The sequence below is a fragment of the Candida theae genome, assembly GCF_024610275.1.
Source record: "Candida theae strain CBS 12239 chromosome Unknown scaffold32, whole genome shotgun sequence".
NCBI classification, from domain to species: Eukaryota; Fungi; Ascomycota; class Pichiomycetes; order Serinales; family Debaryomycetaceae; genus Lodderomyces; species Lodderomyces theae.
This window is the reverse complement of record NW_026261367.1, coordinates 85,914-99,156: the sequence shown is the minus strand read 5'-3', so window position 1 is coordinate 99,156 and position 13,243 is coordinate 85,914. Positions and strand designations below refer to the sequence as shown.

The 13,243-nt window shown below is 40.3% G+C and overlaps 6 protein-coding genes across 6 annotated transcripts; 2 read left to right on the top strand and 4 right to left on the bottom strand. All coding sequences in view use genetic code 12, as the record gives it.

Moving 5' to 3' along the window:
- Nucleotides 1-202: 202 nt before the first annotated feature.
- On the top strand, nucleotides 203-4,947 carry KGF57_001141 (exosome catalytic subunit; the record flags this gene model as incomplete). The annotated part of the gene is made up of 3 exons (XM_051750317.1): nucleotides 203-222; nucleotides 510-1,770; nucleotides 2,065-4,947. 3 exons carry the CDS (start codon nucleotides 203-205, stop codon nucleotides 4,945-4,947), a joined length of 4,164 nt encoding a protein of 1,387 aa, XP_051610379.1.
- Nucleotides 4,948-5,006: 59 nt separating this feature from the next.
- On the bottom strand, nucleotides 5,007-5,621 carry RIB3 (3,4-dihydroxy-2-butanone-4-phosphate synthase; the record flags this gene model as incomplete). The annotated part of the gene is made up of 1 exon (XM_051750316.1): nucleotides 5,007-5,621. The coding sequence occupies one exon, from the start codon at nucleotides 5,619-5,621 to the stop codon at nucleotides 5,007-5,009; it is 615 nt and encodes a 204-aa protein (XP_051610378.1).
- Nucleotides 5,622-6,401: 780 nt separating this feature from the next.
- KGF57_001139 (uncharacterized protein) lies at nucleotides 6,402-7,051 on the top strand (the record flags this gene model as incomplete). The annotated part of the gene is made up of 2 exons (XM_051750314.1): nucleotides 6,402-6,414; nucleotides 6,585-7,051. 2 exons carry the CDS (start codon nucleotides 6,402-6,404, stop codon nucleotides 7,049-7,051), a joined length of 480 nt encoding a protein of 159 aa, XP_051610377.1.
- A 50-nt stretch (nucleotides 7,052-7,101) lies between these two features.
- On the bottom strand, nucleotides 7,102-8,367 carry WRS1 (tryptophan--tRNA ligase; the record flags this gene model as incomplete). Its single annotated transcript, XM_051750313.1, has 1 exon — nucleotides 7,102-8,367. One exon carries the CDS (start codon nucleotides 8,365-8,367, stop codon nucleotides 7,102-7,104), a length of 1,266 nt encoding a protein of 421 aa, XP_051610376.1.
- A 342-nt stretch (nucleotides 8,368-8,709) lies between these two features.
- Nucleotides 8,710-9,432, bottom strand: RPL27A (60S ribosomal protein eL27; the record flags this gene model as incomplete). Its single annotated transcript, XM_051750312.1, has 2 exons — nucleotides 8,710-9,089; nucleotides 9,402-9,432. 2 exons carry the CDS (start codon nucleotides 9,430-9,432, stop codon nucleotides 8,710-8,712), a joined length of 411 nt encoding a protein of 136 aa, XP_051610375.1.
- Nucleotides 9,433-9,959: 527 nt separating this feature from the next.
- Nucleotides 9,960-13,181, bottom strand: KGF57_001136 (PDPK1 family serine/threonine-protein kinase; the record flags this gene model as incomplete). Its single annotated transcript, XM_051750311.1, has 1 exon — nucleotides 9,960-13,181. The coding sequence occupies one exon, from the start codon at nucleotides 13,179-13,181 to the stop codon at nucleotides 9,960-9,962; it is 3,222 nt and encodes a 1,073-aa protein (XP_051610374.1).
- Nucleotides 13,182-13,243: the final 62 nt, after the last annotated feature.

Sequence of the window (13,243 nt, the reverse complement as noted above, 5' to 3'; positions counted from 1 at the left end):
TTTTTTTTTTTTTTTTTTTTTTTTTTTTTTTTTTTTTTTTTTTTTTTTTTTTCAAATTTTCGAGGAACTGCGTTTAATTGTATACACTTTAGTAAGACTAAACACAGCTTTTACGGTATATCTAGCAGAGATGCTATGAAAAAGGTACCTTGATATCAGCAACTCTACATCGGGGAGGGGCTACTCTTTAATTCATATTACCATGCAGAATATATCACGATTGTATCGCTATATATCGTATAAGTCGTGTAACTTTTACCAATTAAATGATTTGTTGTAATTGGTCAAACAAGTACAGCGCTACCGTCTGTCAAACATAACAAACAACTTTCATATAAATGTATGGCTGCAAATATCGTACAAACGTATATCTATACGCCATTTATCATTTACAAATCTCTACTGCGCTAGTAATCGATAAAACTACAACGACGACTAGGCAAAAAAAAAAAAAGAAAAACAATTAATTCCTCCTCTTCTTCGAACAACTCCCCATATCAAGAATATAGAAAAAAGTCGCCACCTCACAGACCATCTGAAAATATGGACAACTCAATCAACTTAACTGCATCAAGGATTGACCTCATGACCTTGGAAGAGCTTAGAGACCCCAATCTCATTAGCCGTTATCCCCCACTTTTTCAAAGAAGGCAAAATTACGTGGCCGTAGATGGAAACTTACAAACCAAGTTTGGTTGTTTACTCACCCAGCAGCAGCAAAACAGATCCCAGGTATATGAAACAACACATCTGTATTTGTTCAACCGTCCTCCACAGCCAGTAGCGGAGGAGCTGCAACAGCAGCAACAGCAGCTCCCAGTTAAACCCGACTCAACTCACATCCAAAACAACGAGACAACGACCAAAAAATCACACAGAAGTCTCACCACCTTTTTCAAACATCAGTCTAGAAGATCCAAACAATTAGAACGACAAGAAACATTGAGGAGATCCATCAGCAAACCATACCTTCAAACCAAAGATCAAAAAGGGAATCCTAGACCAGGACCAGTGTCGGAGCAATCATCCCAAGAGCAACTACAGCGGCAGCAGAAGCACTTAGACACGACGGAGCCAATTTACGTTCACGCATTATATCCTTATAAAACCAAACGGTCAATAAAGATCAAAAAGGACGTAGCAAAATCACCAGATGAATTCGAAAATGAACACACAAAAGCAGCAATGTCTCCCAATGCAATACGCCGCACAAGGATGATCCAAAATCAGCGTTTCACAAATTTACCTGGACAGCAAATGTCAGCTATAAACAGTCTAATTGTACCGCCAGTGGAGTCAAGCCAAGTCATCGATAACCCTGCAAATTATTCGAGCGCAATTGTGCATCCCAACATGAGGCAGGATGGGCTGAACGGAAGCAATAGACAACAAGCCGACTTTATACGGTATGACATGATGAATTTGGATAATGGCAATGCTTTATCACCAATAATTGATGAGTCTGAATATCCTTCGGCTCAAGGAAGTCACCAGTACCAGCAACAGCAACACCAATGTAGTAATAACCAGCACAGTAGCAACTTGAACGAAGCTTTGATATCAACATCTAAGTTTATTGTGTCCACAATGAGTGACTCTGATGAGAGCTACTATAGCTTCGAGGATGAAGGGCCACGATTTACCACTGTGAGTAGCCCAGGTGATATTCGCAACCATGTGCAATCCCCACTGCATCATCGTCATCATCAAATTCGTCAAGTTTCATCACCATTATACCGGTTTAATGGTAAGCCCACGGCAGCACGGTATGTTCTGCCATTTGACACACTGCCCTATTCGCCAATGAGAGGAAGGTAACTGTCACACATCTGTGTATTGTTGTATTGTAATTGAAGTAAAAGACATATAAAGTCTCCTTCTCTACTCTATGTATTTTTCTTTCTCTTCTCAACGGCAAAATTTAAATTTCTCTCTGATGAGTATTTGACATCGTTTACAAATCATACACATCACGGAATACAACAGATAATGACTGTACCGACTAACAGGAAACGACTCTCAACGGGTCTAACAGTCACATCAAAAGTATTTGTGCGGTCCAAGAATGGAGGCGCTTTGAAAATTGTTCGTGAACACTACTTGAGAAACGATATACCATGCTATTCATTAGCTTGCACTCATTGTCAAGAAATAGTCAAGCCAGACGCCAACGGCAATGTCCCTAAATTCATACTATCTGCCAATCCGGCCAAAACTACCCATGGCAAACCCCATTATGTCGTATTGGATACTAATATTGTGTTGCACGCCATCGATTTACTTGAGAGTACGCAATGTTTTTATGATGTAATTATCCCACAAACTGTGTTGGAAGAGGTCAAGAATAGATCTTTTCCAATATATCAAAGGTTGAGAAACTTGGTCAAGCTGGAAGACAAGAGGTTTGTTGTGTTTCACAATGAATACAATGAAGGTACATATGTCACTAGGGAAAAGAATGAATCAATCAATGATAGAAACGATAGAGCTATTCGGAAAGTTGTCGCATGGTATCAGAAACATTTGCCTGGTATTGAAATCATATTGGTGTGTAATGACAACGGTAACACAAGCAAAGCAAAAAGGGAAGACTTGGATGTCATGTCCTTGAATAAATATCTTGATTGCTTGCCTAATGGAGAGGACTTGAAGGAGTTGATACCGGCAGACCCTGGTACTTTTGAAGGCAAGAAGGGAGAAGATGAGGCTACGTTCCCAGAGTACTATTCAAATGCCCGTATTATGGCTGGCATCAAAAATGGAACATTGTACCAAGGTATTTTGAACATTTCGTCATACAACTACTTGCAAGGTGAAGTTAATGTGTCTGCATTCAAGAAACCGTTGTTGATCCAAGGCTCCAAGAACTTGAACCGTGCCTTCAACTCAGATTCGGTTATTGTGGAGCTTTTACCCAAAGATAAGTGGAAAGAACCTTCAACAACAATTATAGAAGAGGAGTCTGTTGGTGTCAATGATAACCCAGACGATGGTGGAGATGATGAAGATGACAACGTTGCTTCTGAAGGTGTTGTGTCGGATAAGGAGCGTCTTCTTTTGGCGCAAGAAGCAATGAAGACTACAAAAGGATCATCAGAGGAAAAAAGGCTTCAACCCACTGCGAAAGTTGTTGGGATTGCAAGAAGATCTTGGAGGTACTATGTGGGACAAATTGCTCCTACATCAGTGAGCCAAAGTGATTCAGGAAACTCGGCTAAAAACTGTTTTGTCATTTTGATGGATAAGACATTACCAAAGATTAGAATTAGAACTAGAAAAGCTAAAGAATACCTCGGACAAAGGATAGTTGTTGTTGTCGATTCGTGGCCTAGTGATTCCAAACACCCTAATGGGCATTTTGTTAGAGCTTTAGGTGAAGTTGAGAGTGCTGAGGCTGAAACTGAAGCGCTTTTGTTGGAACACGATGTTGAGTATAGACCCTTTTCCAAAAATGTTTTGGACTGTTTGCCCAAAGAGGGTGATAATTGGACTGTTCCAGATATTTCCAATACTGATGATCCACAACTACAAAAGCGAGTTGATCTTAGAGACAAGTTGGTGTGTTCGATTGATCCACCAAATTGTGTTGATATTGATGATGCTTTGCATGCGCAGAAATTACCCAATGGGAATTACGAAGTTGGGGTTCATATTGCTGATGTTACCCATTTCGTTAAAGCTGGAACAGCATTGGATCAAGAAGGTGCATCAAGAGGTACTTCAGTCTATCTTGTGGACAAGAGAATAGATATGTTGCCTATGCTTCTAGGTACAAATCTTTGTTCGTTGAAACCATTTGTTGATCGTTTTGCATTTAGTGTTGTTTGGGAAGTTGATGAAGATGCAAATATTGTAAATGTCAAGTACATGAAGTCCATTATAAAATCAAGGCAGGCTTTCTCATATGAACAAGCTCAGTTACGTATAGATGACCCCAATCAACAGGATGAGTTGACGAATTCGATGAGGATTTTATTGAAGTTGTCAAAGAAATTGAAGCAAAAGAGATTAGATGCTGGTGCTTTAAACTTGGCTTCGCCAGAAGTGAAGGTTCATATGGATAGCGAAACTTCTGATCCACAAGAAGTTGAAATTAAGAAATTGTTGGAGACGAATTCACTTGTTGAAGAGTTTATGTTGTTTGCCAACATTTCCGTCGCTAGAAAAATATACGATGCTTATCCTCAAACTGCAATGTTGAGAAGACATGCAGCTCCACCGGCAACTAATTTTGAGACATTGAACGATATGCTCAACGTACGGAAGAAAGGTCTTTCGATCTCGACAGAATCATCAAAAGCATTGGCTGATTCTTTGGACCGCTGTGTGGATCCAAAGGATCCTTATTTCAACACATTGATTAGAATCATGTCCACAAGATGCATGATGGCTGCTGAGTATTTCCCATCAGGCTCGTATGGGTACCCTGAATTCAGACATTACGGGCTAGCTGTTGATATATACACCCATTTCACCTCCCCTATTAGAAGATATTGTGATGTTGTTGCACATCGACAATTGGCTGGTGCTATTGGATACGAGAATTTGGACTTAAGTCATAGGGATAAGAACAAGATGGAGATGATTGTGAGAAACATAAACAAACGTCATAGAAATGCCCAGTTTGCCGGAAGAGCAAGTATTGAGTATTACGTTGGACAAGTGATGAGAAGTAATGAAGCTGAACATGAAGGGTATGTGATCAAGAGTTTTAATAATGGTATTGTGGTGTTGGTACCCAAATTCGGTGTTGAGGGTCTCATCAAACTCGAAACCATGGGTGATGTAAACAATGCTAATTATGATGAAGATAAGTATGAGTTGACATTTACTGATCATAATGGAAAGAAAAGAACTGTTGGTGTATTTGATAAAGTCAAAGTTGATGTGAAATCAGTTAAAGATGACGTCAGTGGAAAGAGAAAAGTCCAACTTTTGCTCAAGTGAATTGAGTCTGTGTATTATTTACAATGAAGATAAGTAGATTCTGTTGTTCCCCTTTGTTTTTAAATACTAATGTAATCAACCAATTGATTGATATTGATGATTTTGATATTGTGCTCTTTGCTAAACTTTACGCAATCGTCAAGTCTCATCATCAACCCATCCTCATCTCTCACCAACTCGCAAATAACAGCAGCCGGTTGTAATCCAGTCAATTCACACAATTGAACAGCAGCTTCAGTATGTCCTCTTCTCTTGTTCAATAACCCAGGAACAGCTCTCAACGGAACAATGTGACCCGGCTTAATGAAATCTTCAGATTTGGAGTCCTTGTTAGCGAGTGATCTTGCAGTTAACGCACGGTCATGAGCAGATATACCGGTTGTAGTTCCATCAGCAGCATCACAAGTGACGGTATATGCAGTACCATGTCTATCCGTTTGGTTCTGAATCATGGGACGCAACTCCAACTTGTCAGCGCGTTCAGTTGACAATGGACAGCAAACATACCCGGACGAGTGACGCACTAAAAATGCCATTTGCTGTTGAGTTATTAGTTCTGCGGCCATGATCAAATCACCTTCATTTTCTCGATCTTCGTCATCCATTACAACCAAGAATTCACCTTTCTTGAAAGCAGCGAGGGCATCCTCTATGGGAGTGAAAATCTGTGTCATGTTGATCATTAGCGCGTATTCTGGGTTGCGTGTGCGTGTGTAGTAATGGCTTCTGAGGTGCTATGGAAGAGGAGCTCTAGTGGGGGAAGAAGGGCTATTTTCGATTTGCAATAAATTGATTTTAATTATTTTTCTTTTTTTTTTTTGTTTCAGCAGAAAAGTCTGGGGCCCTCTTTATATATGTACTGAGTTGATGCTGTGTTCTTAGCTAATGTTGTTTTGTTTTCGACAAGGTGCAAAGACTTTCAAAAGACGTATGTTAAACAATGGAATAGAGCAAGCTCGTTTCCGAGATTCATTGGTTGAATGTGTTATTTTAGGCTTATGAGAGAGATATTAAAGTTGAAAAATTCGGCAACTCGGTTATGACAATGTCGTAGAGTGAGGCTACGCAAATCGGATGACATTTACTCTCCTCATACAAAAATGTCGTATTTGCTATACATGATGTCGTCAGAAAATATTATTCATCCATGACTAAAGCCATTACTCACGAATAAGCTTACTTGTACAAGGACAAACAGCTACTCTTGATGCAAAAGGTGTACATCTTTTTCTTTTTTTTTCTTCTTCTTTGTACCTAGTCTTCAGCTGAACTGGACCACAGCGTCACTTTGTATGTAGTAGTTGATTTCGTTGTGTTTAGTTTGAGGTCCTTTCCAAATCTCTTCTTCATTGCACAGATTGCACTCTCGTGTTCCCCGTCCATCGGTCAACTCACCCTGTTAATCTAGTCGAGGGACAATCTACTACCTACACTCTGTGCAACAAACCTATACAATGGAAGTGATTTGTATGTTACCGCCAGAAATAGGTTTGTTTGAAAAATTTGTGATTTCGCCGTTTTGTGTTGCAGGCTTATTGTTATTCCGCAGACATGCAATTCCCGTCCACGGCATACATCATAAATCCTCGTCCTTGCATCGGAGAAGTGGCTTTCAATTGTTTCACACCCCATCTAAGTCGTCACCATGTCGGAAGTCATTCAGGACAGTAAAGGGTTCAGCAAGTCATTTGCAACTACACATGCCAATCAAGAGTTTTTTTTTCATTTGATACAATTTCAGAATAAGCAGATCTTGAACATTTCCATCAATGGCATACTCGATACAACTTTTAGAATACCAGTATCTACCAAAACCTCGATCAATTATGAGTCTATGATGGACTTGGCGGACAATGAAGATGGCGGCGATGGGTTTGCCTCTGGAGATCGATTGCCACCTGAACCACAAATGGTAATTGGCGATTATTCAAATATGAAAGTCTCCATAGTTGCTAGTCAAGTGGGGAAACTCATGTCAATTCACTCGCCGCGCGAAGTCATACTATCTATAGCATCCAAATGGTTTGGTAAAGGCGATGAAGTATGTGATGATGATCTAGAAAAGTTGACTTTCGTACTCGAAAATGTCAAGAAATTGCTATGAAAGGACTACTAAATTTATATGGTTGAAACCGATACATCTATGTAAATCTACTACTTCTTTTGTCTTTGTTTTGGTGCAACTTTCCTTTCTTGCTGACCATAAACCAACTTATGAGGTTTCATGAATTTCTCAACAACTTGGTCATCAACCTTACTTCTTCTCTCTTGATAAGCACCCACAAACTCTTGCAAGACAGTAATACATTCCTTTTTCATTTCACCCGATAGTATTTCACCTTTTCTATAACCTTCAGCCAATTTCTCCAACTTTTCATCATCGTAACTGAAAAATGACAAGTATTGGTATGCAACATCAACGTCAACATTTCCTCCATACTTGCGGTGATCTTCCATCAATGCCTGACCTCCTGAAAATGCAAATTTATTAATCTTTTTCTGTATTTGTTTTGCAGAATCACCCATGAATATCGAAGACGAGGTGTCAGAAGCAGACATTTTTGTTGAAGCACCTTGTAATGCCGGAAAGAATTTGGCATGAATTAAGGCTGGCTTGGAGAACTTTAACTTATCAGCAACGTCTCTGCACACCCTGAAATACGGATCTTGGTCAATAGCACAGGGGATTAAACAAGGGGTTTTGGGTGGTAATCCCAAGACATCAGGGAATGACGAAGGAAATGCAGTTGCAATTTGAATACTAGCAAAATGAATTTTTCCAATACAATCGGTATCAGTGAATCCAAAAACTGCTTTTGCTGTTGAAGTTGTGATCTGACGCGATGTTCTAACAACATTTTCATAAAAAGCACCACCCATGTACTGCAAATCTGAAAATATAAATGTGTTTTCTGGTTTGAACCCCACGGCAACGATATCTTTGGCGTTTTCCACTGAGAAATTCTTGACATCATCAATGGTCAATTTAGGTTTAAACAAAAACTTTTCGTCATCGGTCAACTCAATCACCAACGGAACATCAAATACGTCTTGCAACCATTTGGTGAAAACAAATGGAATCATATGGCCCAAATGCATCGAGTCGGATGATGGCCCTCTTCCCGTATACAAAAAGAATGGTTCACCATGTTCATACAAATCCAATATCTTGTGTAGATCTCTTTCGGAAAAAAAAACCCCACGCTTCAAGAACGGATGTGGTTCATGTCCAGTAACTTCTTTGAACCTAGTCAAAGTTTCCAGAGTAATGGCTTTAGTTCCAAATTGTTTGATCAATTTTTCATAATCAATGCCCTGTGATTTCCCATCAACAACAGCTCCTTCTACTTCCCATGGTGTGATTTTTTGTTCACTCTCATCTTGGAGCTTCAAATCTGCTACTTTATCTTCGACTGACATGCTTGTTTGGATAATGGGTGCAGCTTTCTATGTGTGTGACACTTCTTTATGACTCAGTATTCTTGATGGTGATTATTTTTCACTACTAAGTAATACACTCGCTACCATTTGTGAAACATCGCAGGGCTTTTTTTACAAGACCAAATACTACACTCTACACAACTAAGAACCCCAGAGACACGGAACATACTCTAGTACAGTTTATATCCAAGTATTGATAAAAACCCAATTGTAGATTAAAAAACGTAAATTTTTAAAAGTGTGATACTATACAAAACTGACTTCATGCAAATCATCCAAAACTTAACTTCCCCAAATTATTTCTCTCCTTTGTGAATAAACTTAGAAATGTAATTTTTGGAAAAACCACTTGTTCTTACCAGCTTGGTGTTTCTCTTCAAAAGCCTTCTTGACTACCTTCTTGGCTTCTTCTCTTTGTGATGGTTCTTCTAAAGCTTCCGATGATACAGCAGACTTGAAGGATTCGACATCCAAGGAGTATCTAGTTGGCATCAAGTGGTTGTAGTTTACCAATTTGACAAATGGCTTAACCTTGGTTCTCTTGGCGGTCTTCTTGGCATCCATCTTTTTGGTAACTTTCAATGGGGCTCTTTCAACACCAGCAACAATGGCGTGTGGGAATGGGTGTGATTTGGTACCTTCATCGTGTGGTTTTACAATGACAACCTTCTTACCGGCATAACGTCCACGGACAACAATAGCTATATGGAATGTTAGTATAACGTTGAGGTATGAAAAATAGTATGCGTTTCGGGAGATTGGATGAGAAGTCTGGACTCGTGCGAGACTTCTACTCGAAAATGAGTGGTATCTTACACTTGTGGAATAAATTGCTTGGGGCAAGTTGAAAGATGGAAATACTTGTAGTTTCTCATACTGACGAAAGCTCTCTGTCTTGGCTTCAAGTTGATCGACGTGATGAATTCATTATTTAACTTGGACCCTGGTCCTCATTCTTTTTCCTCCTCCGATTTCAATCTCATCTCCGATACGTATTTTTGATATTGACATACCAACTCTACCTGATTTAATGAATTTAGCCATTTCTGATGTATGTAGTCTTTGACAAGTAGTTGTATTCTCCAGAAGGTGAGTTTGTAGATGGACTTGGTACTGAAATTTTTTTTGTCTTAGGAGAGGACGCTTGGTGCGTACACACATCCTTTCTTTTTTTTTTTTTTCTCTCTCTCTCTCTCTTTTGTGCCCACTTAATGAATAGTATGGGTTGTGTATTGCGGTAAGGTTGTAAGATTCTCATCTAGGTCTTTAGCCCTAAGCCATTGCTGATAAAACATACATTCCATCTCGTGACCTCTACAGAAAGCCAGATAACCCCGTGTTTGGTAATCCGATAAACTTGACTCACTAATATCAAGTAAAGATTGCCGTGAAACCACTTTCTGAATGTCGCGAAGAGACGAATAGAAGTATTCTACATTAACACGAGTTTATACATACGGCACATCGTTTCAAGAAATTACATCCACACTCAAAGTGGAACGATTACACCTACCTCTTCTCCAAAGTCAATCATTTTTTACGGACTCAACTATATAGACTCAACCATGACATCACTTTCTGATACTTCTGGCCAAGAATTTCGAATTCAGACTTGTTACAACCGGCAGCGAAGGGTTACTAGACGATGTCGATCCCTGTCCTCGAGATACTGCCCTAGTCTTATTTGGATCAACTTTTCTACCATCCTCTTTTGTAAAACTAGATCGTCTATTATTCGATACTGGAATATGCGCGTTATGAGCCACAGCCAATTTGGCTGCCCGAAGGAACCCACTATCGGAGGAATCTTTTGGTAAGCCGGTAGTGTTGACTTCATTTGGCGGACTAACTGGAGGAGGCTTCCTTTTTGGTGTCGAGCGCTGCATTTTGGTCTTCAACATATGAGACGATTTTGGTGTTTCTCTGATGTTAGACTTTGCTGTGTCGGGTGGCGAGCGTCTGGCGCCTTTTTCGGAAGAAACTCTTGGTTGTGGAGTAGTCGTAGACGCAACGACTGGCGAATCTGCCAACTTTGGCGAGGAGTGATGGCGGTCCTTGGTAACAATTGTGGCAGGGCTTTCCACATTGGATCTCGTTATAGACTCTTTGGAATTACCTGGGGAATTAGAATCTTCTTGCTCTAATTTTCCCCTCTCCAATTCATTGGTACGAGCTTTACTTAATGCTTCTGTCCATTGGGTTACCTCAAACTTTTCAACTTCAAACACATAAGTCAGCTCAGTTGAGGTGATTGTGAAAACACCCACTGATGGCAACACCTTGGAAAATCTGGTCAGGACCGACACCAACTCTTGGAATCTAATGAATGGATATTTCAACTCGATTGTGAGAATGATTTCATAGTCAGAGCTCAAATCTCTTCTTGCAAAAACAAGTGCTCTTCCATGAGTTGTAACTACCATAGTACCAACCTGCGGCTTGTCAAGACTAAAGATATTAACAGGCTCATCGTCAGTGTCATCCTTTTTGTCACTCTGCGACAAGCCCAATTTTTTGAAAAACGACCGTTTGGATAATCTGTTTGATGTGGTTGATTGTGTCCTTTCAAGCTCACTACTTTTCTTGCTACTCTTTTTGCTGTTACTTCTGTTCAAAAGTTGCTCCTCATAAGGCTCTTGAATAGCAACTTTTTCGTCTACCGAATCAAAATGTGTTTGGGCGGGCACGCCATTGACCATTTGCGAGAGCAAGCTAGTCCCAGAGCGATTTCGATTTGTATTCCCAGCATCCAACGGTGACGCATGTAACGAGCCCTTGTGTTTCTTTTCAAAAGCTTCAGTCGACTCTCTATGAACATAAACTGATCCAATACGTAATACTCTTTCGTCAGGGTGAGTCAAATAGGCACCCCATGCCTCTTCTAATGTACCCGGTGGCCTCACCGCCAATACATTTGGTTTCAGTTTGGCGGCCGGTTTTGGTTTCTCCCGGCTGCTTTTGTAAGAATGAAGGGACGGACGGGTGTTGATTTGTGGTCGCAATATATTCGTTCCCGGTATATAATCAGGCTGCTGCAGTTGCGAGCCACGCGAGCTGCGCTTACTGTCATTGGAATTGTCCTTTGAATTGGAGTTGCTCTCTGGTATGCTACTGTCTGAAACCGTCAATGGCTTGTGTAGAGCATACGCGGCAGCATTAGCTGGATTGACATTGCCTGTGACTTCGGCGTTGCTTGGTTTCCTCGCAGAAACATTTGCATTCGGGGCTCCACCATTGCGTGGCTTCAAGACGACAGAATTTTCATCTCCGCTAGATGTAAGAGCTTTGTTATGTTTCTTTTTTGGAATCACTGTCGATGTACTGTGTTTGATGATATCTGGGATTTTCATCATGGACTTTGCAGTCATCTTATACGGTCCTAACTCTGGCGGTTCAGTTAACCAAATCTGATTGTAATCATTAAAATCAACATCCTTGAAAAAGAAATGCTTTTGTATTTCCGGAATTGTGGCCCTTTTTGACGGCTGAAGTACAAGGATCTTTTTAATCAAGTCTCGAATTATAGTGGGGAATCCAGCGCTGAATGCGTACTGGAGCTTCGTGATCTTTTGAAAAGTCAAGTATTCATTAGTTGCTTTGAATGGGGGTTTACCAGCAATCATTTGGTATATAATACAACCGAAAGCCCATATATCACCAGGTTTTCCACAAAACTTACTCTCCAACAACTCTGGCGAGACATACTCGGCTGTTCCAACAAACGATTTGGCTCTAACATCCAATGGATAATCCTCACTCTCGTCGTTCTTTTTCTCCAATAACCTAGCAGTTCCAAAATCGGTAATCTGGATCCTCATCTTGTCGTCCAATAAAATGTTTTCCGGTTTGATATCTCTATGAATGACACCATTGTCGTGCATATATTTTATGGCGTCCAAGATCTGTGCACCAAAATGTCTGGTACAGTCTTCATTTAGTGTATTGTACTTCTTGATCAATGATAATAGTTCACCATTTGATGCGTAATCCAACACAAAATATAGCGAATCCTTGTCTTGGAATGTGAAGTAAAGCGAAATGACCCCCATTCTATTGCTCAATCTATTCAATGCATGTTTTTCAATATTGACATATTTTACCTTTTTTTCCTTGATAATATGTCTCTTGTCCAACACCTTCACCGCGTAATTTTTATTGGTAATCTTATCAGTGGCAAGTATGACAGTTGAGTACGAGCCTTCTCCTAATTCCTTACCAAACTTAAAGTCCGTAACGCTTCTTCTAATTGTCGATACTTCTCCGTTGGGCTTTTGTATAGTTTTGAGTGCTGCTCCCTCCTCTTGCCAATTTCGATCTCCCGCATTGTACTCTGATGATTGCGGAACCCCGTCATCTAGCGTGTTTGCATCTTCATTAGAGCCACGCCTTGCTGGCGAGTCTACAATACTTTTAAACTGAGAATTCCCACTCGCAGTGTCCAATAGCACATTCAACGATGAATTTGTGACTGCTCGTGGATAACGCGGCCTAAAATCAAAAGATCCTATTGACGATGGAGTTCCAGGTGCACTCTTGGCAACCCCTTCCGAATTGGATGGCTCCATGGAGGATAACCGCGACGATATGTGTACTGAGGGCAACTGATTATTCGAGGTGTCGCCGTATTTGAAAACATATCTATTCTTCTCCGAATCCAAGCTCTCGACACTGTCGTGGTTGTTTGAGCTGTACGTATTGTAAATGCTATCAATGTGGTTATTCAATTGTTGAAAATCGGAATCCTCATTTTGTGAGTTGGCTATGCTATTATCGTTCCTATGTGCTCCGGACATGTTTTAAATAATATTATACCTAGTAATTGTTTTCCGCTCTTGAGCCCGTGGGCATCTCAGAA